Here is a 24,061-nt window from a genome sequence, read left to right as displayed (position 1 = left end):
GCCCTTCCTACTCCCAAACTACCATGACAGCTAACCTGTCTGACTGTTGTTTTTTCAGAATTATAGTTTAAAAATACAGGTACTTGGCAGTTATTTTTAGTGAAATTTTCTTATTTATGTTACAATTTAGACACAAATACCATAGTGGCAATTTTTCAAAGGATACAACTTGTCACTAAGAAATTGTATATATTGATCGTCTGACACTAAACATTTTGAGTCTTAAGACTATTAGCACAAGAGAACCATAAAAACCTGATACTTTCACTGTTCTGAAAAAAGTTGTTTCATCATACCAAGACTATTACATACCCAGCAGATATCAACTCAGTAAAGAGACTGAAAATACCCAATTAGCTTAAGAAAAACTGTTTTCCAACTATATACTCATATGATTTCTACAAAGGTTACACCATTATGTCATAAAAAGGAATAGCATCAAATATGTTTCCATGAATAATTTATTTTTGGAAAAAAATTAAATCCACTACCACCTTCAAGACAAATATTCATGTATTGTTCTACAAAATTATCACACTGCATGTCAGTTTAGAAAGCAACTCATCCCACAAATGAAGCCAGTAAAAAATGTCATTGGATCCTATAATAGCCAAAAACATGTAATTGAAAACTTTACCCAAAACCAGCAGTGAATTCAAACTCTAATTCCAGAGTGTTCAAAGTTAAAACTAAATGCTTTTATGTTTATAATAAGTCAAATTAACATCAATATATATATTTATGGCATCAGTGCTTTTCCAGGCTTGCTGTTGGGGGGTATTTCCAGCTTCATTTCTGTCCTTAGTTCAGACCATGACCTGTTTCCAAGCCAGTTCTGTTATTATAAGAAGTATTCTGGCCAAAGCAGCAACACAGAAATCTTCCTTTCTTTTATGTTCTTTTTCTTTTTAACAAGAACATTTTATTTTAGAATTCCATTAAAAAGACTACGAAAGTATTTCCTTCCTGGTATGTCACATATTCATTTAATTTTCAAATGATGTATGTGATCTTCAAGTCCTTGCTTCTCAGTACTTCGCTTTGCCCTAGTTTTTGTAATTGGAAATGATATGACATACCCTTAGCAACATCAGTGGGGTACATTATTACACCCATTCTATTCTTTTGATACCCCACTAAAACTGAAGCATATTACAAAATAATGGCTTCCTCCTCAAACACAATTTTGCAAAAATTGTACTGTCTGCCTGTGAGGAAAGGCATACCTAATCCAGTTCCTGTCCTGCAGAAGCACCTGGACAGCTACAGTGTGGCAAGCGTGCAGAGGGCCAGAACAATACTAGCATGCCAGGGGGAAAACAGCATTATGATCCTGAATAGATTTACAACTAGTAGCAGGATGCTGACTGGCAGCAGGCCAGTGAAATGCACCATTTTATATCATGTGGTAGCACACTGGCCTTGTTCTATGAGCCGTTTGGAGGTGCTGTTACAGAACTAATGCACACAGACCTTTGCTCAGAGGCTAGATGACAATTTTAGTGTAAACCAACAAAAGGTCAAAGATTATATTATTAAATCAAATCCATACAGAGTGATAATGACACTGTTCTGACATGTGTTTCCCTTTAGGTACTAAAATAAAAGACATAGTTTCATATATCCCTGATGTCATTAATCCTTTAGCTACTGGAATTCAATCTCATATAATACGGATTTACTATACCTCACTAAACTGTTGGCAGTGTCAGGATCTTGTGCTGTTACTGTGCCAACAGCAGTCCCAATCTTCGCGTTTTCATAAACTTCCATGACATAGGAAGGCATAGTGAAGAGCGGAGGTTCATCCACATCGCCAACAATGACCTTCAGCATTGTTACATCTTTGAATGGTCCCAAGTGTGAAAAGCGGAAATCAAGGTGAGTATTTGCTCCTTCTATATTAAGTGTATATGATTTCTTTTTTTCATAGTTGAGCGGCTGTTGGCAGAAAAAAAGATTTATCAGTGCCATTCTGTGCTTCAGTTTAGCCTGTTAGCAACCTACCTGCATCTTCTCCATTTAACTTAAACCACATTTCCTCGTGTTACTGGAGAGGGACAATATTCTGTGACATTCTGGCAGCAACTGTCACACCTTGTAAGTAGAAGGATATACATGAAGCAGGATGGATTCAGGTGTTCTCTACAACAGAACTATGGGCAAGGTACCAGTTTTGGAAGAACTTGGGGTTTAGAGTGAGCCTTAGATTCCTCTTCCGTGATACTATTAAGTCTCTGGGTTTTGTCACCTTTGGTCAATGATAAATACTGAAAAAGGTAGAGACTGATGTATCCCAAATTAAATTAACTTCCTAACTTCAATTAACATGTTTAATAGACAGTGATAAGGACACTAAAATTCTTTTGGGCATCTCTTCTCTTAAATTGAAAAAAGCAACTCCTTGCAGGAATACAGTTATCATTAAGAGACAGGAACTTAAATGTGTAGGAATAGCCTAAACACATGCTTCTGTGCTTTTCTAATCAGAAAGGGTGCATCCCTAAATCCTAGACCACTTTCTTTTCAATTCTTCACCAGCAATGAGAAAGACAACTCTTCAGCCTGTCTTACCACGTACTGCTGTGCTGTACATGGATTATACCATCACAAATGGGAAGAAAGACTGCAGCTGGGGACGTGCCTTCTACAGGGACTAAAGTTTGAATAAAACACAACAGAAGGCACATCCCCAGCTGTACATCCACCAGAAATGCCACTGCCACTTTAACACTGCCCTGTTATTTAAACCAATGGATTCCTACTAGGAACCCTACCTCTCCACCAGGAAGGAAGAAGCTGGGGGTCTCACTCATGTATCACACAGCATGGATATGTTCTTTCTTAGCAGTCCCATTTCTAGCTTGCTATTTACACGTGAAAATTTCATCTCCCCAATTTGGCTGATTTTCAGATTATTGTGAACTAATTTTACTGACTTGATATGTTAATTTAACACTACATTAGCATGCTTTTACACTGTCTTATGCAAGGTAGATCAACATGACACACCCAACTCTCAACTCTTTCACTGTCAGATAGTTATGCAGTAGAGGGGACTAAAAGGATATTTACCTTAAAAGTATGCAAGTAATGAAGTACCTTTAGCAGATACAGAATTAAGCAATGTTTTTACTGGGACCCATGTTTACAGGACCACAACTATTTTAAGTTGTTTTCTTCAGTCTCACTAAAGTAACTGACTACTTTTCATAGAGAGCCCATTGAGACTTTCATGGGAGAAGTTATTATTTTTTTAATATATTGTCTGTTCCAATTACTGAAAAAGCTTTTTAAAAAAACAGTTTAATTCCAGGCAGTCATAGGACAGATTTCATGTTTCAGATTGCTATCTTTTAAAAATGCTTCTACATTGCGGAAAAGCACTCATTCTTGATGAGAGACACCTCAATACTTACTGAGTTACAAATTTCTGGCTTCAGCCAATTTATAAAGACGGAGAGGTAGATTAATATTTATTATCATACTGAACAAAGCAGATAGTTTGTACATATATATATACACACACACACACACCCCAGTTTCAGAACAGAAGCATAACACTAAAAGAAGTTGCATACATGTGGAGTTCTTTTTTAGAATACAAATTACTATGATATTATGGCATGGCAGAATTGCACTAAGACCAGTATTGTTCTGTGCGGACCTGACAGCCTGCCTGAACAGAACTCGGTACAAGTATTCAAGCCTTCAATCAAGGCTAAACTGGTATTTCCTACCACCCCAAAGAGTAGAAAAGTGGTACTGAAGGCAAGAAATATGAGGAACTCAATGTGTGGATTTTTCAATGTCAGTATGTGTTTTGTAGATAAATTCTACAGTAAATTTGGCTATGATGTATAAGAAAAATAGTTGGTCAGGACTTATATATGTTATGTGTTTCTTTGATTTCTCCTCTGTATATTGAAGGACAATTAATTCATTCTCTTAACCCTAACAGTATGCGACTTGTAATTTGCTTTCTCTGTCTCCTTTTTCTGAATGTAAACCATAGAAATTTACCATAGCCTGATAAATCTCTTACTATTACGGGGGTGGGGGGAAAGGCACAACACTCAATTATATCAGTTCATAAAGAAATATGTTTAGTAAATTCTATCTGAAGCATATATATTCTAATATTAAACAAGATTACAACAGGATTGCAAATTATAAAAAATATGCCTTTTTTGAAAATTAACTTAAGTTTATACTGACGATGACTGGATTAGGTTGTACAGGAAAATTAATTTCTCCCAGAAAACACAAGAGGAATAACACAAAGTCTGGTTTTCTTTTTTTTTTTTTTTTTTTTTTTGTGTAGTTATTCAATCAGACAATACCAAAACTTTTTTTTCCTCTAGAAATACAAGAATAATTCATTCAGGTAATGAGCAAAAGCTAACATTTCAACGAGAGCCAAAACAGTTTTTTACTTTCATTTTCTTTCTTCTTCTTCTTCCCATAACATTTCTGAATTAAAGAATCAGATACTGAGACGTAAGAGAAAAAGAACTTACGCTTCTGCCCTGTGACTCAGGGAGGTTAAACCCCACTATTTTCAACACTGAGCTATTTTAGACAGAAAATACACAGACTATACTAAGTACTTCTATTACTAGAGGTCACATTTTTTATTTATATGTGTGTGCGTATATATATATGTGTGTGTGTGTGTATATACAAAATATATATTCCTTTTTTATTGTTCTCTCCTGAGGAGAAATAAGGAGACTTACAAGCAAAGCAAGCCCTGTGATACTCCACATCTTTGTATAACTCAGAATTCCAGGTGTTACATCACTTTTACTTCTGATAAAACATTAAAAAAATGAAATCTGGTTGCAATTTGAATTTACAGAGCTGTATTTTGCTGGGTTTCAACTTAAACATTGTGCATGTGCTAAAATTGACATTTATCTTACATTTGAAGAACAAATCGGGATGCCATTTATAGCCTCTCTAATGCTGTGCTAAGAAATTTGCTTATAGACTCATCCATTATTTCTGAGGTGTTTGTATGATCTGAGGTGTTTACCAGTAGGAGGTCTTTATTCCCTTTTTTTTTTTTTTTTTTTTTGTTTTGTTTGTTAGTAAACTATTAATCATAACATTCGGCTTAAAATACCTAAGGTATTCCAATTCAGCAAAAATTTGGGCATGAAGATGCTAATGCAAAATAATTTATATTTACAAAGGAAATATTTCAACTACCCCACCAGATTCACCGTAGGACTCATTTAAATCCCAACAGACAAAAAGAAAGATGCGGCTCTGTCCTGTCTGATCTCTTGCTCTCCCCAAGAGAAGTAAATACTCAAATAAATGACTAGTAAAGATGTTCACTTGTAATGTGTAAAACCGAAAGTTTAAATTCTCCCTCATTTAACTCACAGAGAGGCCCTGACTATCAGTCACCTATCTCAGTCATTAGCTGTAGCTATAAAGTGAGAGGCAGCACTTTCCTGTCCCTCTAGAAATCTACATAATTTCTAGATTTAATTAAAATTGTCCCAACACTGAAGATTATTAAATCTTTCCTGGAAAGGAAACAAAACTTTTAAATTTTAGATGGACCTGAACAGAATTCTGTTCACATTTCTGTTTTCCCAAAGAATGTCCTTCCATGACAATTACCTGCGTATCTGCAGTATGTATTCATTGGTTGTCATGATTTTCATGAAAAACTGAAAATACCAGATGTAGCTCAAGTGAACAGTCACAGAGCTAACTAGAAAACGCTGCTTTTCTTTATACTGCAGTCTGTGTTTCTAATATCAGACTCCCAAATGGGATAGCAGAATTTTAGAAGCAAATAGTTTATCCCTGAACATTTCCAGTCTCACTACACAAAATGGAAGCGACATGGGCTGTTCACATATTTTTTTCTGGGAAGCCTGAATGATACTTGCTGACCTGAGGTCAGAAAAGTTCTAGCATACTTATCTGAAAGTCACAAGGGGGGAACATGCTGACGAGTCATTCTCTGAAGGATCCAGAGAGTAATGGCTTTCAGTATGCTATTTTGTTTTGGTTTCTTCTAGTCTTCAACTCAAACAAGGAATTGCATGAGGCAAAGGGGAAATCCTTCATGACAATTTGCAATGGACCCATTGTGGCAGGATCTTTGAGACAGGGCTTGTCAATACGGGAGACAGTGAAAGTACCAGACACTTTGGGTTATCCCAGAATGAGACTAGAAAAGATTCCTTCCAACAGTCACAGACTTCACATGCCTGTTGAACAGCCTAGTATGGAGGTGCTGAGAAATGTGATTTTTGTATCAGAACCTCAGATAAGTGAAGCTTCGAAAGGTTTGAGGAAAACTTCAGATCTTCAGACACAATGTATTTACTTCTGGCTTTTTCTGATGTGTATACTATGAATTCTGCTAAAGAAGTGTTAAATGACAAATAATTCTATTGTACTGTTACAGAAGGTATTGGCATCTGATATATGAAACAAAACTGATTCTGTTCTTAGTGGGGATTATCTGTTTTGAGTAGGCTATCAAACTAATTCAGCTTCAAACCCAATCTCAATTAAAAGTAATTAAAGCACACAGTATATTAAATACTTATTGAACGGCATACAAGATCTGAGGAAAAAAAATGCTATCTCCATTTTGTACTGTACAAGGTGATATTATAACTTCTCTGAGGAAAGAAAGAATAGAGGTATACCACACCAATTCATTTAGCTTTAAGTGCTGAATTTCTGCTCAACTGAAATATAACACTATGTAAACAAAATGTACCCATTCTTGTCTTGATGGGAAAATGACTCAAATCACTGTCATGTGTATGTATAAGAACAGGTAACATATGCTTTTGTCATATTCTAAAACACAGTGAAAATTTCTCTGAAGCTATTTTGTCTGCCAAAAAATGTAAGAAATATGATTTTATACTTTATATGCATGGACTCTTTCTTGCAAATTCTTCCTTTCTGCTTCATGTTCTCAATATGCATAAATGTTGTATCTAATGAACAATAGTCATGGTGAACTCCTAAACAAAGAACAATGCTCATTTTGAAGAAGAAGTAACAGTTTATGGCATTAGCTACACCAAGGCCAAGAGGAAATGAGTTCAAAGGTATAAAAAAACCCGTTTCTTTTAATGTGGCTGAAAGAGATCGGCATTAGGCAACCTTTACAAAAGATACTGAATTAAAGCTTCTAAAGATACTGGGAGAGACAGGAACCATTTATAAATCATTCTGAATTATAAAAATAGCATTTCCTTCAGATACAAAATATTTTTTTAAGATGTTAAATAAAAATGTACACACATACATATCTATTCAGATGTAAAAACCCACATTCATTATGACAGTTTTTATTTATTCTCTTTTCCTACATTTCTCTGGTTTTCATTCCTCTTACTGTTGATCAGGCCCAGAATACCATTACCAAATATGAAGACAAAGTCATTTTTCTTTTTCAGGCTGTATGACTATAATCGATGCCTACAAGACTCAATAAGAACAAATCCATGTGAGAATTTTAATTTATGTCTGTTAGTCCCTGTGAGGAATGAAATTTCCACCTTTTTTGGAAATTTCTCTTTGTAGGAAAGGATTTTTTTAAAAAAATACTTAAATATAATAGCCCATCTCTCTAGGTTATTGTAAAAGTAAATTTAAATCTAGCCACAGAACATTAGCGTAAGTTGGCAGACACTTCAGGAAATGTTCACCATGACCTCAGTTCAGAAGACATAATATGAAGAGGAATATCTATGGAATTAGATTTGCGCATGGAATTCAGTTAAGAATGAAATTAAATAGCAAGAGCACTTTATAATTAATAGTTTAAATAGACTGGGATAAATATAGGAAATCTGTATAAATGATAACTGTGTGATGGCTTGGCTCAGTTATATTTTGCGTCTTTATAAAAAATTTGGTATTTACACTAAACAGTGCACAATACTTGACCATTTAGTTGTGAGCGGGCAAGTAAGTTGAAGAGTAAGTCCATGAAAACTGAATTATACATTCATTGCCACATATAAACTTTCTATATCAAGATTCATGCAGTTTGGGGACAACAGTACAAGTTCCAGCCAAATTTTATTTCTTTCAGAGATATGTAACATGTGAAACCATCATTCAGAAAAAATAAACTATCTTCATCAAAAATTCAATAAAGATTTAATTTATTATAACTATTAGATATTATTATTCAAAAAGCACAGAAGATTTAGGTAACTGTTTCTTTCCTTGGATTTATTTTCTCCCTGCTTTCCTGCAAAGATTTAGAGTGCCTCAGGAAGCAATGTGGAGAAGCTTACACTGATGAAGTTCATGGTTCAATAGATTAACACAGTATAATAGTTTCATCATGGTATCTGCTTATTCAGCATTCATCGTTATGTTTTAATTACATACACAGGGAACGTTCGAAGTCTATTGCTTACCTTCTTCAGGGAAAGGATTCCTTCCCTTGTTTCTTTGTCAGTAGATATAGAGAACACTCCAGAGCCATCACCATTTATGATTGTGTATTTCATATCTGCATTTGAACCAGTGTCTGCATCATTTGCCTTGATTTTGCCAACTGCTGATCCAACTTGAGCTGATTCAGGAACATACAGCTGATAATGTTCTGAGGGGGGAAAAAACAAACACCACAATAGCTTGGACATTTTCTAGCCAAACTAGAGAACTGTTATGTGCTTGTTACACTTCTGAGTAAACAGAAGAATATTTAATATGCCAAACTGACAAATAAACCTATGAACTTATTTAGATTCCTGAAAGAATTGGAAAGAGAATTGTATTTTACTTGGGATGCTTTCCTTCCCTATTCAAAATCCAAATTAACTAATACAAGATTTTGGTTTTCACAATTACATTTGCTGTTCATCACATATCACAGAAATTAGAAGATTACTTCACACCAGTACTTTTAAAAGTTTATCTTCTTCATAACCAAAAATGTCTTTATTTTCACCAACATACCATCAAATGAGTAGTTAAAAGAGTACTTGTGAGCTGGAAAATCTTTGTCTCATTTGTTTTTCTGAAATCTGATCAGTTTTGCAACACTGCATCAACATTTTGCAACACTGAATCAACGCATTTTTTTTTTCTACAGGAAAACGTAACAAACATGAATATTTTTACCATTACCACTTTGTAGTGGTATTGTTGCAGCACAAAAAACTTTGCACATACATTTCAATTGGTATCCATGGTAAAGGAAAATCAACATAATGGGTACATTAAAGTATTACCCTATTGTACCCATAAAAAGCATCCATAACAACCATGACATCCTTTCAGTGTTTTTATAACCTGTAGGTTAATTATTACTTTTTTTTTTCTTTTTTTTAAGATAATTTTCTTAACTGTCTCTATCCTTTCGGATTAAATCTACTCACAGGTACAAGGTTGCCTGGGGTACAGAACGGTGCCACAAGGAGAAAAAAGTGGCAAACAAACACAATGTGAATACATAAACCTCGATTTCCATTGAAACTAGGACAGAAAGACATCTCAAAGATATGTTATCCAATAATGCTAGTGTTGCAGCACAGCAGGGATGCTGAAACCTACCAGCACTGAAGAGGAGAATATGCATTCAATAGGTGTACACATACCACCCCTGTCACACAACCCCCCATCCAAATCTCTCCCCAGTAGTCTGCACAGTTTACATCACAGGCCAACCACCAACACAGAAAAGAGACCAAAATAACAACTTCTGTTATTGCATATTTTCTGAAAGTCTACAGAATTATCTTCTATATTTATCTTAGGCATTCTGCAATAGTTAACACAATAGTGCAACACTGAGGCGCAGGACAGTGGATCAGAGGATAATACACATGAAGGCTAACATTTTTACAGTTTGCTGAGTTTAAAGCAGCTGGCATGACTGCAGAGGTGCCCTCAGTAAGCACGCAGAAAAAAGAAAGGCAAATTTTAAATCAAATTCAGAGATTAAACCAGCATTATGGCAGAAAACCATAATCTGTTGGATGATTGAAGAAATAATGAATCTACAGAAGTGCAACTGCAAAGGGAATAGATGTTATCACTAGAATAAAACTAACTTTAGACACCTGTTAGAAAACAGAGGATTTTATAATAAATTTCTCTAATTCCTCATGCAACGGTTCCTAAACCTATTTATAGTCTTGAATTGTTATTGTAATACTAGCTGATAATACTACTACACAAATAGCAGTATGAGAAGGACAGATGAGTGCACTAGACTTCGTTAGTCCAAAAGGAAACTAGGAAAATAAAAAATGTTACCGTGCATTAGGGAAATCTCAAGGGAAACAACAAATGTCCAGCAGAACCAAAGAAATAGGATAATTTAAAATGTAAAAAAAGAAAATACTGTCACTGATGTAACAGGAAAATTGCTTAGTAGTTGAGTCAATTAAAAAGCATAGTTAATTCTTTGATATGCATATAAAAGCTCTCTTCACAATCTTCCAAATAAATGCTCTGTCATACACTCCTTTGCAGTGCTTCGTGCTTACAGATCATCTCAACTGACACTTTAATATTGCTGGTTGCTTTATTTCATACGTAAATTCATAGTGATGGGATGAGATTCATTTTGGAATTTACTTATTGTTAAAATAAATGTGACATGTGGTCTTTTGATACTTTTGCTCTTACTAATGCATTCAAAAAAGGAAAAGTTAGAGGCCATAAAGAATATGTTATGTAGAGGCCATAAAGCATATGTTATATAATCAAGCCACTTCAGGAACTGGAAGTGTTATAAACCATATGATAGGGTGAACTAATTAGAGACTTCCAAATAGTCAAGCTAGTTCAAATATATCCACATGACACTACACTCTGGTTTATAATCACACCCCAAGTGTTAGCCATCTGTTTCAGAAAATCATTTTACTGATACCAGCATCAAACATTATGAAACAGTAAAATGTCAAGCAAAACAAATTTTGAAATCACTCATTAATAATCTGTTGGTATTTGTAGAACTGAGAAGTTTCCAAAAAATGAATGGAATGAAAAGGAATCTGTTAAAAAAATATAAACTCTTAGATCATAAGGTCAGAAATGTCTCCCAACAAGTATTTAACCACTGCTTCACAGAGACAGCCTGAAGATGTCTCATACAGACATGAGCCAGGTAGATAATTACAAACAATATTATCTAAAACCAACAAGTGCATAAGAGGATAAAATTCAGCAACAGGAAGGTCAGATAGAACATATTATAGACATTTATTTAGACTAGTGGTGGAAATTGGAAATGTTCTTACTAAAACATTGTAAACTTTATAACTGGAAAGTAGAGGAACTGACTAAAGACTGAATTGAAAATTTCCTTGGGCACTGAATAATTTTTTATACAAATTAAAAATAATGTGGGATGTGTATACTGCGATTTTATCGTTCTTTATTGTAAGCTATGAGTCTCTTTCAACCCTCTAAAAGTTGGTTGGAAAGGTGAGAGCCCTGAGGATCAGGTAGCAGTCTGTATCAAAACTGTTCTACCAAATCTGTCCGAGTGGAACAGATTGTTCCCACGTTCCCAGCCTCACCGCCTTCCAGGAACTGTTGTAAAGCAGGAATCTCAAACGGTCTTAGGGATGCTCTAAATTGTTCTAGAGGAGCTGCCTCGTGGCTTACGGATCAAGACTCTGTAGAGGTTGATTTGGATCTCAATGTTACGTTACCAATCACTGCAGATGTGTTCACTTAGCTCATGAAATGAGTAAATTAATACTCTTTTCCATTTAATGTACTGTATGGGACAGTCCTTTGCAGGACTTTATGCTAGCTGAAACATTGTTCAAGTACACTGCGGTGATCTTCATCTTTCTTCCAATAAACTGTATGACTTACCTGTCATTATAATACAAAATCAATTTATTGATCTCTAGAAAAATTTACTTCTCATTTCTATTAGCCTAGAGGCAACATATAATGCTGTGTTTTATTCCCAGAAAAACAATTTCTGTGTCTGAGAATCTCAAAAAAGGATGTGCAAAAATATTTATTTCAGCTCAATAAGCATGTTATTTCATTTATTTTATTTACTAATCTATTCTGTTGATAATTTTTACTTACTTTTAGGGATTATAATGACCTCTTGAATCGTAGGAATTGCCTTACTTAACAAAGGGAGGAGAAGTATAATACTGAACTAATAGAGAAATAAGTAATTATTTGTCCCGCTTGTTATTTGTTTATCCAATGTATCTTTTTAGTAACATTATAAATATTGCTTGGTGGTGAACCAACAGAATGCTGTTCATTCATACGGCACAGCTCATACACTGATGTCTTTTTCTATCTACTAGCAAATCGATAAACACAGCAACTGATCGTCTTAACATAAAATACCACCATATCCTAAACGTATATTGAAGGGCTACATAAAGTTTGCTTGAACTTACAACTAGCTAAATACTCAGTTATAAGCCAAATTGATAAAATATGAAAAATAAATGGAACAGTGAACCAGGCTTAAAATCTGATGATTATGAGCACAAAACTCAACTGGCAGCCAATGAACAGTACTTATTCAGGAATAAAAACTGTGGCCAAAACTATTTCATGTCTTAATTAATGACTTGAACGATGGGTTGCATGTACTCACAACAAGCGAGTGGACAATACCGACTTGGCAAAAAGTTGTCAGTACGCTGGAGGGCAGGGCTGCTGTTCAAAGAGATCTGGACAGTGTGGAGGAACAGGCTAACAGGAGCGTCACAGCGTTCAGTGACAGCACTGGGGCAGGAACAATGCCATTCACCAGTACACGCTTGAGGCCAACTGCCTGTAAAGCAGCTTTGCAGAAAAGGACCTGAAAAGAACCTTTCCAAACTTGCCTAGATAAGGCCCTTAGCAACTTGATCTGTCTGAACCTTTGATAAGCAAGGTTTTGGGTCAGATCACCTAGTGGAGGTCTCACATGAATATATATATATACACACCTGGCATTTGTCCAGTTACATCTCACATTTTACCGCCAGCCATCTTTGATAAAACTACAGCACAGCTCCAGCTGTGGACTGTGCTCAGCTTGCTTGGTGGCTTTCTATTACAAAGTTATTCTTCATTTCGCAGAGCTGCTTGTTTTCATTACATGTAATAGATTATTCTGAATTTCTCTTTTAAGACTGCAGTTTTTTCAGAAGTCCATTTCTCACAGCATGTTTTGGACATTTGTTACATCTTTCTTTACTATGTTTATTTTTAATATAATGAACCCAATTTTAACACATCATCATTATGAATACAGTCGCTTTGACAATTCCAGAAAAGTAAGTCAATCTTGTATCTGCTTTGTTCTAACCACTCTTTTTGATGACGACATCCCTTTCATACAGCTAAACTAAGGAAGAAATTTTTAACATGTGAGGTTTGGATTATCCTTCCCTGTCAAAAAAAGAGTGCTTTTGCACTTTCAAAAAACAGTTGCATTGTAAGTGAAGTTACTGCTTATTTGCAAATATGACACTAAAACAATCTTCAAAAGTCATGACACTTTGCTTGCCTTGAAACTCTGGAGAACACAACACTCTTGGGTCAATTTAGAAAAAAAACCATTCTTCTTAGATGCAATAGACTCCTCTGGTTGGAAGAAGACTTGCGCATCCCCATGTCCCTGCTTTTTACATCTCAGTGTGAACTGGGAATTATGTTTGTGAGTTAAGATTATAATCACGAGTTTAATTTATGTTCCATGCAACATTGCCTTTAGAGACAGTAACTAAAAGTACCTGAGAACATTCTGACTAATTCTCAGAGATCAGAAGTATTCTAAGCTGTAAAAAGTGTGACGTTTATGCCACTCATGGGTAAAAGCAGAAACAGAGGAGAAACTGGTTTCTTGGATTTTCAGATTCATTACTTCCCTGTAGGTACTGAACACCCAAATACATATTTTTTTCTATGCAAATGACATGGGAAAAATAACATATACACCCCATAATTATCACTAATAAGCAACTTAATGGTTGGGCATGATCTGTAGCAGTCTCTATAATTGTGCTGTGTTGAGAATATTCCATGCCATTTAAAGGGGGGACCACAGCTACATCAGGCATCTTGGGTCAGCAGAGAGCAATAGCAACACCTGTGAAAGTGATACACTCCATTCAGACTGTGTTTGGTGGTGTTTCTTTGTTTGATTTTCCCTGGCATTAGCACAGTGAGGATCGGGCTCCCACTGGGGTTAAGCTTCATAAAGGATGTGAAAATGAAGGCAGTTCTGAAGAACAATCCTTAAAATGGAGTGATCCTGCTCCAAATTCTCCACTCAGTAAAAAAACCAAAACAAACAACCCCTCTCATTCTCAAAAACATTCCTGCCTCATTCAGAACCCTTATAGAAACAAAATAAATATTTTTTTTCTATCTAGAGTATTTCAAAATTATTTTGATATGGATGGTATATGTAGTGAATCGTCTACCTTATACATAGAAATCTTTGTAGACAATACTCAGTCAAGCAAAATAAAAAACACTGCTTGACTCCACTGTGCTGTTAGGAATAAAGTTGATGCACATAGCTGGCATTAAAACTCAGTATACAGAACAAGTACATTCTACAAATAGTTAGTCAGACTTCGAAATAATATATTTTTGTCCCTCCCAGCTCCCCTTTCTATTTGAATTCCGTAAACAATTCTGTGATCAAGTTTTATTGTTGTGAATTCTTTTTAAAGGAGAGTTTTAAAATCAGAAACTTAATTACTCTTGAACAGTATTACATGTACTTTGTTTACTTTTTGCAGAAAAAATCTGATTATGGGAATCACACTCATTCTGCCCAGGAAACAGTGTATTATTAAACTTCCTATGTAGTCAAATGTCGTTAAACCACTTGTATCAGATTTCAGAGATAAATGACACAATTTTGTAGCTTTAATTTCAAATATTGTGCAAATATGAGAACACATCAATCTTTTCACAAACATAGTAAGAAGACAATTAAACAAAGAACTTCACACATTTTCCAGTCTATAGAAGCATAAACTCAAAGATACATATACTTTATTTCTTAACTCTATTTGGTACTTAGTACATCACCACCTCTTAAGTAATGTAATCCTCATCTCACATGCCCCTCTCTTTAGGCATACCATAGATGAATTATTGATTCTAGGATATTAGAAAGATAAAATGTAAGAGAAATTTTACAAAATCACTCAGATCACTGAGGATTATCCTTTTTACCACACTGTTTTCTCAGGACATTATTGATGCTAGCTGCTTTTTAAACAGCCTGTTGTCCTTGTGCAGCAGCCTTGCTAGGCAGGTGATTCTAAATACTTCTGGAGAATCAAGAAACAACTATATTTATCTTACATTTAAGACAAACAGCTGTTGTCTCTTGACCTGACACGTTCAAGTCACACACCTTCACCAGCTAATATAAGCATATAATAGCATTTTTCACCCTTTACATGCATTCCTGGCTGTCACAGTCAGAAGGAAACACGTGTTCTGAAAACTGACAGAAATGGAAGCTTTCTAGCTCATATTTACCTACACCAAATTCAGTTTCTGATGTGACACTTTAGCTATTTCTAAATAAAGAACAATTAAGGTCGAGGGGCCTGGAGATTTGTGATGATTCTCTGTAAAGGCAGAAAATCAGTATAATGAGCACCAACCGTACTTGCAAAGGAAGTGTCACTCACTGGTCATTCACTTTGGAACCTGAGCACACACTTCATAAACACAATTAATTGAAAAAAATATTCTGGCTTTAAGAACATGAGAGAAGCAAAATACTCATTAGCACCAGAATAATGCTATTATGTGAATAGGTACTATAACCAAAGAATACAGCTTCTAAAATGTATACACCCTATGAAATGCCTTGCCAGATTTTTACAGCAGCCTTAAATACAGCCCTAACAACATTCTTAACAAAAGAAAATCTTGCTACCTTTCTTTCCTTACACAAATAAATGAAACCTGATTTATGTAGATACCATTATAATGTTAAAAAAGAGTATATACTGAAATACTGTTTACATCTGATCAGCACTAACAGCTAGAATTTCCAGGTTACAAATTATTTCTATGTCTTTTTTTATATCCAAGTTCCACTCCTGTTTAAGATTTCCTAGTAATATACTAAAATGTTCTGGAGTAATATTTATGTTTCAAGTTAGATGAGATTAGCATGTTGGGCAAGAATTCAGTTTTGCAGAAAACTCCTGGTATTAACTAGAGGTGTTTTAAAAGCACAGGAAAAGGAATTGTCTTTGAATAGCCCTTAAATTCTCTCATGAGAGTCCACCCTTTAAATCCTTTACATCTCATTACTCAATTTCACAATTTGAGTAAATTTCATTAAAAAAAAAAAAGTTCGCAAAAAAAAAGTACTGAAAATAATCTACATTTCATTTTTAAGTAATAGCTGCTTTGGACATAAAATATATTTATATAGGCTGCTGTATTTCCTTTTTGCATAGAATTATCTAATTGCCTGGCATTCTCCCTGGCATGTACATATACATTACTCATTTTATCTCTTAATGAGATATTAATAGCTGCATTTCAGTAAGTCGATCATGCACACCAGGCCCATCCAGTCTACTATTTACATGAAGAGCTATTTCTGAAGCTGGCTTTGTCTAGCCACTAGAAAGGAAGAGTGATCCTCCCTAAAACTTACAGATAGAAAAAATAAGCAAACAATATGATTATAATCTATATTTCCTTAGACATCCTGGAACACATATATGAAAAAAAAATGTTGTTAATATGTAAACTGTATTTCCAGAAAAGGATATCCTAAATTGTGAACCACCTGCAGAAACAAACATTGAATATGGTAGTACAAAAACCTTATCTGTGGAACACAGGAAGGAAAAAAATGAGAATAAAATAAAATTTCCAGAATTGGTAACTTCACTTTTGAAGAAAGGTAATAAAGTTATATGCAGGAATAAATCTTCTGAAGAAGAAAATACTAGGGGTCTGTGCAAATCTGGCTTTAAATCAACTTTCTACATGTCCCTTTAGCCTGATTTAAAGTCTTACTAAAAGACCTGAGCATCTCTTCACCAATAACTGAGACTTGGGTTTCTGTTCATTCCCGATACATTTTTCCTTTAGTGTATTTTATCTAGTAGCTATTGGGAATAATGACAATTGTAGTACGTGTTGTAGTATGAAATATAAAAAAGGCATTATTCTAAATATAATGAAAAAAATCTCAATAAATAAGTAACATTTACATACAGAACAATTTCTGGAATGAAATGCTATCTAATAATCCCTGGACACTGGATCATTTCTGGACTCACCATCATCACATAAATGTTGTAATAAACAGGGAGCCAGATTACTAGGGACGAACAAAATCTAATTTACAAAGTTGCAGTTGATCAGATGCCAGCAAGCTTAAACCAAATCAGTTATCATGTACTTTTTTTGTGCTGTTTTAAATCTGAGTTTCCTGAGGACATACAGCTTCCGTAATTATTTTAATGCAATAGTGTCCAGTAACTTGGAAGCCCTGTCCTATTTCAGCCAAATCTAACAAAAGGGCAGAGGCCTCAAAAACATTATTCTACATTCTTTTAACAATTACTGGCTGAATAGAGGAGGAAGACCTGCTACAAGAGAATCAAAGAAAATTCCGCTTTACTCATCAATCAACAGGCAGATAGTGCCGGACTAGTCACCAGTGGAGGGCAGGAAAGTCTACAATGCATGGTAGCGGGGCGTGAGAGGGTGCTGGCAGTTACCTATGGGATTCGTAGAATTGGTGTAGTATGTGGAACTGGGGATAAGGAAAGGACCGTATTGGAGTTTAAATTCCAAAAGAAAATGAACAGCAGATACTTTGGCACTTAATTAGCTGATGAGTTATATTAACAAGGCTGGATAGGAGACACCTTAGTAGCACAGAACAGAGTTAATGCCTACTTCTGGGATGGGAGTTTACTTTTTCAGAACTAACTGGAATATCTTCATACAACATTCCTATTTAAACATGGCTGTGTAGTTTTCATACAATGACACTGTAAAAAATGAGGCAAAACTAATAATGCATATACATAATCTCACATTATATACTGCCATGAAACAACCAAGCGTTATAAAAAAATGTTTGAAGTCATGATGTGTATTTAAATTCTGATTTATCCTAAAGATCTGAGCTAGATGTATCAAACAATGAAATCTACAAATGAGGCATCAGATAAGTTATTTCCTTGTAAAATCAGACTATACACACAAAAACTACATATCTCCTACACACTGTCCAGAGTGTAATCATTAGCACTTGATTTATAAAACATGTCATTGGAAGCATCTGCCTAGTGTGATGATCTTGATGCAATCAGAATCTATTCATCCTAAACAAAGCACAACATACAGAATGTATTCATCTTAAACAAGACCAGAGAGAATTAATGAAAGAAAACTACACAAAAAAGTCTGATGTAACTCAAAGCTGATAACAGTGTCATCAGTAGATGGAACATTTTCTATCAAATTACTGAAATAAATTTATGACTATGAAATTAGGGCCCTCAGCCATTCAGCCAAGTATTTCCATCAGTGGTAAAACTAACAAGAACTGAGACATGCTGATTATTGAAAAGCAAAAATCTTCCCATGCAGATCATTGTCTGTCAGGTTGCATTAAATAGATAGTTCATTTAGAACTGAACTCTCCAAATAAAGGAAATTTGTCGTGAAGAAGAAAAAGAAATCAGTATTGTAAAAGATGCACTAAAGTCATTGATAAGTAAAATGTATTCGAGGTTTCAGGTTATTCTCCTGCTGAATTCACAACCCCTTGCCTACTTCTCCCACATACTACTGTGTTTTGCAAGCAGAATTGTTCAGCTATGTTTCCTATTCCAGAGATTGTAATTACCATATATTTCAGAACTGCAACCATCAGACTGATAAAATTATGCAGCAATGTTTCATATTCTTCCTCCTAGACTTTTTGATATTTTGGAAAACTGTAGCTCTTCTGTTTATAATTTCTTTGAAAGAAAGTCATCTATATTTAGAGTGAGTACAGAAAAAAACACAGTAAATTCATTTAAGCAGATATATTCACAACCTCTATTTCCAAGTTTTAAAGAGATTTTTAATGTGTTTATTTAAGGGGAACAAATCCTGCATACCTTACTCCATATGCATCTCTAATGAACGCTGATCTACTACAGTCAGAAAGGTAGGATCTTTTAAATATATACAATAAAGCATATTTCTAGATAAAACGAATAATAAAAGCATCAATAAGATGGGCTTCCCAGCATGTTCTCAAGTAAAGTAATCATACAGTTAAGAGTCAGATTCAAAACTCACAAGTATGGTAACGGAGAAAAGGAGACTAACCAAAAGAAAGTCTGCTGTTTAGCTGAGGCTCAGCCTGTGCCCAGGGTTATACACTTGATATATGCAGTTTTGGTTAGCACTTCCCTTGAATTCAATTCTGAATGTGACAAGCCTCAGTAAGTCTCATTTAGCATTCCGTCTAATAAGGAAATTGAAGAGAAATTTAACTGAAAATCATGGCATACAAAGAAAAGAGAAGAAAAATAAACAGTGAAGTTATTTCTATTAGCGCAATACTCGTATATTACTGTAATAGTTCATGATGCTAAGATGGCCTGACTTTAGATCATTTATACTTTTGTTCTGTATTACTAACAAATAGCTACCGTTTTTTTGCAAAGGGTTTAAATTATACTTGTTGAAAATGAGTAAACAAGAAGTCATAACTGTGGTATAGGGATCCTGTGTAAGGAAAGATACAAAAAATGTTTGTATTCTACAAGACTTATTCTAGTATTAATATTTTTTAAAAATGATAAATGTTAAAATACCTTTTTTATTTTTGTTTATTAGTTGATAAGTTTTCATTAAATGTGAAATGATGTTTTGTAGTTTTCAATGTTATTTTTTGCAGTTATTAGAATCCCTTAAAATGTATAGCATATGACCTGAACATTTTATATTTCCTCCATTTGCAAAAAAATATTGAAACAGATGAAGAAATATATATATGTGCCAACACACATTTTTGCCTGCCAGTCAGTTTAATATCCAAACCTTCCATTCAAAATAAAGGAGGCCAATTCTAGACACTTGATATGTAGGGATCCATTTGTCTCTGAGTTTGCAGGAAATTGAGGACATTTTTTCTACTTTAACTGTTTTAGATGCTATATTTGTTCAAGGATATGCCTTACCTTTTGCCTTTCCAATAGTTAGGAAGTATTAAATAGAGTGATGGATGCAATGACAATTCTGTGGAACATAAAACCAAATATACTTTATTTAAGACTGTGTTTCAAAGTCTTTATGTTTTTATGTCTTTGTGAGGCACAAAGAAAGTACTCATTTCTATAACTCTTTTAACGAGCCTTTTTACTGCGTGACCAGATTTTACATAATGTATAATTGTCAGGGAGCTCTATTTTTCCCCAGAGCTTTGTGATCTCTATTACTGTTTATAAATCTTCTTTCAAACAGCTTAATGCATTTCCTGCTGGATGTACCTATAGCTACCAGTCCATTATGTTCTACAAGGGCTCACACAGTATCTGAGAACAGATTAAAATACTCTTATTGGCCTTGAGCCAATCTGCAAAGGAAAGTAGGTTTAGCTACGCAATTACATTCCAGAAGACTTAAATAAAGTGTTGACTGAAATCAGAATTCCTACAAGACTCCAGCTGCTGTGTCAGATCAATGTGCACCCAACGAGTTTGACAGAAATGAATTTCCTATTAGTGGTCATATTAAGATATTCTAAGAGTATTCTAGCATATACTTTCCATATACGCATGTGTGAACATTCAGTTTGACATCAACATTGACAATTCATTTAACTAGGATAAAGGCAGGACTTCACCACAGCTCAAGAACAGTGAGAAACAGCTTAGGTTTTGATCATCTGCAATGTAAAAAGTGGTCCTAAAAGTTTGCATGGGTGTAGAAAAAGAAACAGAAGAAAAAAATTGGTAGATATGTATGGAGGCAGCCAAAGGTATGCTGGATTAAATCTTTTAATGTTACGTCTTGTTGTCTACCATGGGAACAACATAATTCAGTTTTGGGATCAAAATCAAACAGTTATTGAAATATACATTCAAAAAGGACTGGAGAATAATCCACATACAATAAAAGTATTCCTTTGCCACCCATCTCACTCTCAGTGTTTAACTGAAAGAAATCTTCGCTGGTTTCAATATTCTAGCTATGCCATCTCTGTGCTTCATCTGAAAACACTGGAAAACTGAAAGATATTGGTGAACTCAAACATTTCCCAAGCTGCCTTGTCCCCATGAATGTGAATACACACTGGATTTCAATAATAGCTTCTTACTCCACTGAAAATCAACACGATTTTCAAATCAGTTATATGCTGAAATTGTACATACTCTGAGGAAACCTGGGTGGATTGTCGTTGACATCAGTGAGTGTGATATTTACAGTTGTTGACCCTGAAAGCCCTCCGACCTGCCCAGCCATATCTTTGGCTTGAATGACAACGGAATAATGCTCTCTGGCTTCCCTGTCCATGTTGTGCAAGGCAGTCCTGATGACTCCTGTGATAGAAAGAAAACAAAGAAACAAAAGAGAGATCAGGATTAGCTTGTCCAAGCAAGAGGAAAGGCTGGGAACAACCCTTCTTTTCAGGAAAGGTGAAGCGTGGCACGTTGTCTGGAAATGCAAAGCTTTTGTACAATCAAAATAAGCTGGCTTTATTGTTTTTGTCTTATATATATATAACAATGCCAGATGCTGCTAAACAATCAACTTGCTTGAGGGTATGAAGAAATTAAAATCAGATATATTACAACAACTATTAAATTAATAATCGATCCATCTTATATGAAATTCCATTGCCAAAACTCCAGTGTTTATTATTTATATTTTATTTAAATAGCTCATATTATTTAAATAGCTACTTAGTAGAAATATTAATAAATGGGAACTCTTACCCCACTGAAGAAGACAGAAATTCCTTTTAAGTAATGTTGATTTCTGAATTAAAATATGACATACCTCTTAAAACTACACAAAAACTAAACTTTATTATTACTATTTGACAAACCTCAAAAAGCTATACTTTCTTATTTGGTAAGTCAATCATATGTATTTATGTTCATAAGTGTGATTTACCTAATACTTGTCTGTAATGTGAAAGATAAGCTATTACCTTTTTTGCTACAGTACAGAGAGAAACCCAAAAATGAGAAATCCTAAAATACTATTATTTTTATCCATCACCATCAGAATTTTTTTTAAAACATTTAGTCAATTGCATACGCAGAAGCAAAGATTACAACAAAGGAACAGTTAACTTTGTGGGCTCAGTTTCAGTTATCGGAGACTTTGTAAATCAGTCCCTGCTAATTTCTTTGCTCACAGGCTGACAGAAACCTCATGGAGTTCAATAAGGGGAAATCTCAAGTCCTGTGCCAGGGAACCAGTACATGCCACGGACAGACTAGCTGGGAAGCAGCTTTTCAGAAAAAGGCTCTAGAGATTCCTTCAAGTTGGACATGAACCAGCAACATGCCTTTGCAGCAAACAGGACAAATGGCATCCTGGGCTACATTATGAAAAGCATTGCCAGCAGGTCAAGGGATGGGATCCTGCTCTGCTCACCACTAGTGAGGCCACATCTGGAGTGCCAAGTCCAGCTCTGAGCTCACCAGTACGTAAAAGACATTGACAGACTGCAGTGAGTTATACAGAAATAAACAAACATGTGAAATGCCAAATCTATTAACATTAAATTTTCAAAACCTAAAATTTTAACATAACTTGGGTTTGGATTCTTAAACTGAGTGGCTGTTACAATTAGTAAGAAAATATACCACAGCATGATCAGATGTTGCTTCTGGGTAAATTTTTAAACATTTAATAGCCATTAGCACAAAGCGACTTAAGAAGATGATCCTTGCTCTTCTAGACAACCATGATTGTACATGTACATAACGTAGAGCATGATTCTCAAGTTCTTTGGTTCCCACGGTCTTAGATGATGCAGATAGTGACCTCCAGAACACTACTTTTCTTGTGCTTTAAAATTACTTTGCATTTCTTCAGTAAAACCATTTAGCCATTGTTTCATATAAAATGGAAGTTTTCATGTAGCTTATACCATTGTTTCCATTCTATTCTGAAAACAAGTAACACATAAATAAGTAGAACTATAAAAAAATAACAACATTGCAAAGTAACAATGAAGACTCAGAATTATTTTAACACAGTTTTGCCCTGTAAGTTCCTTTTCATAAAAAGCACAGATTCTGGACAAGTTGGCGAAAAATAGTATACCAGTCTGTTTTAGTTAATCAGTGATTTTTCCTTTAAATGACACAGTTAGAAACAAACCTTTTATCACAAATTTCACCTTGATATACTGAGATTAATCATAATTTATACATACTATAACAGAAAGGTATGGAGACATTTGGATAAATGGTACTGATGCAACTTAAATCTGTAGTTTCATCAGAATCAATATGTTCACAAAATCTGATACTATTGTCCTGAAAATTCATTTTACTAAAGATCAGAATATCGAAAAGTATGAAAATTAAAAATGTCCTGCTTTGACATTTTTCAAATAAATTGCTTCATTTTTTTCACATTGAAACCAAATTTATTAGAACACTTAATGTTTATGAATATGCATGGAGTATAGGAATTTTTTTTTAAAAAAAAACCCTTCCATTTCAATTTGAAACAGATCACATTTTTTTGCTGCTGCAGGAAAGGAGATATGGGAAGATTCAGTTTTTTCTCGATTGCATATACATATATACATCCTAAAATTAGATCAGTATAAAGTATGTAACTACTGTGAGGACCCTAATGCTCCATCCTTGTCACTAGCAGCTCCACCAACTCTTCCGGCAGTATAGCACTAGAATTATACATACTTTCAAATTTCTCTAATGACGCCAAAAGGTGTAAGGAGAACTTTCTCAGTTCCCGTTTCCTATAACACAATCTGAAATGCTCAAGCAATGCTCCTTCTAAAGGAGGAACTGCACCTGAGTATCTTGAACATACTTGGCAGGGGCTCCTATACATCCCACGA

At 34.7% G+C, this 24,061-nt stretch overlaps 1 protein-coding gene across 7 annotated transcripts in view; it reads right to left on the bottom strand.

Moving 5' to 3' along the window:
- The window catches only part of CDH18 (cadherin 18), a 337,108-nt gene that overhangs the window by 57,870 nt on the left and 255,177 nt on the right, over positions 1 to 24,061 (bottom strand). For all 7 annotated transcript variants that reach the window (XM_056333161.1, XM_056333167.1, XM_056333164.1 and 4 more), the window contains 3 exons: positions 21,384 to 21,551; positions 8,424 to 8,611; positions 1,688 to 1,941 (listed from right to left, as the gene is read on the bottom strand). In XM_056333161.1, the coding sequence (XP_056189136.1) occupies positions 1,688 to 1,941; positions 8,424 to 8,611; positions 21,384 to 21,551 (610 nt within the window). The remainder of the gene's footprint in view (positions 1 to 1,687; positions 1,942 to 8,423; positions 8,612 to 21,383; positions 21,552 to 24,061) is intronic.

Source organism: Falco biarmicus, chromosome 3 (assembly GCF_023638135.1).
Source record: "Falco biarmicus isolate bFalBia1 chromosome 3, bFalBia1.pri, whole genome shotgun sequence".
In the NCBI taxonomy this organism is placed as follows: Eukaryota; Metazoa; Chordata; class Aves; order Falconiformes; family Falconidae; genus Falco; species Falco biarmicus.
Note: the sequence above shows the minus strand (reverse complement) of the source record. Positions and strands in the feature narration are given on the sequence as shown.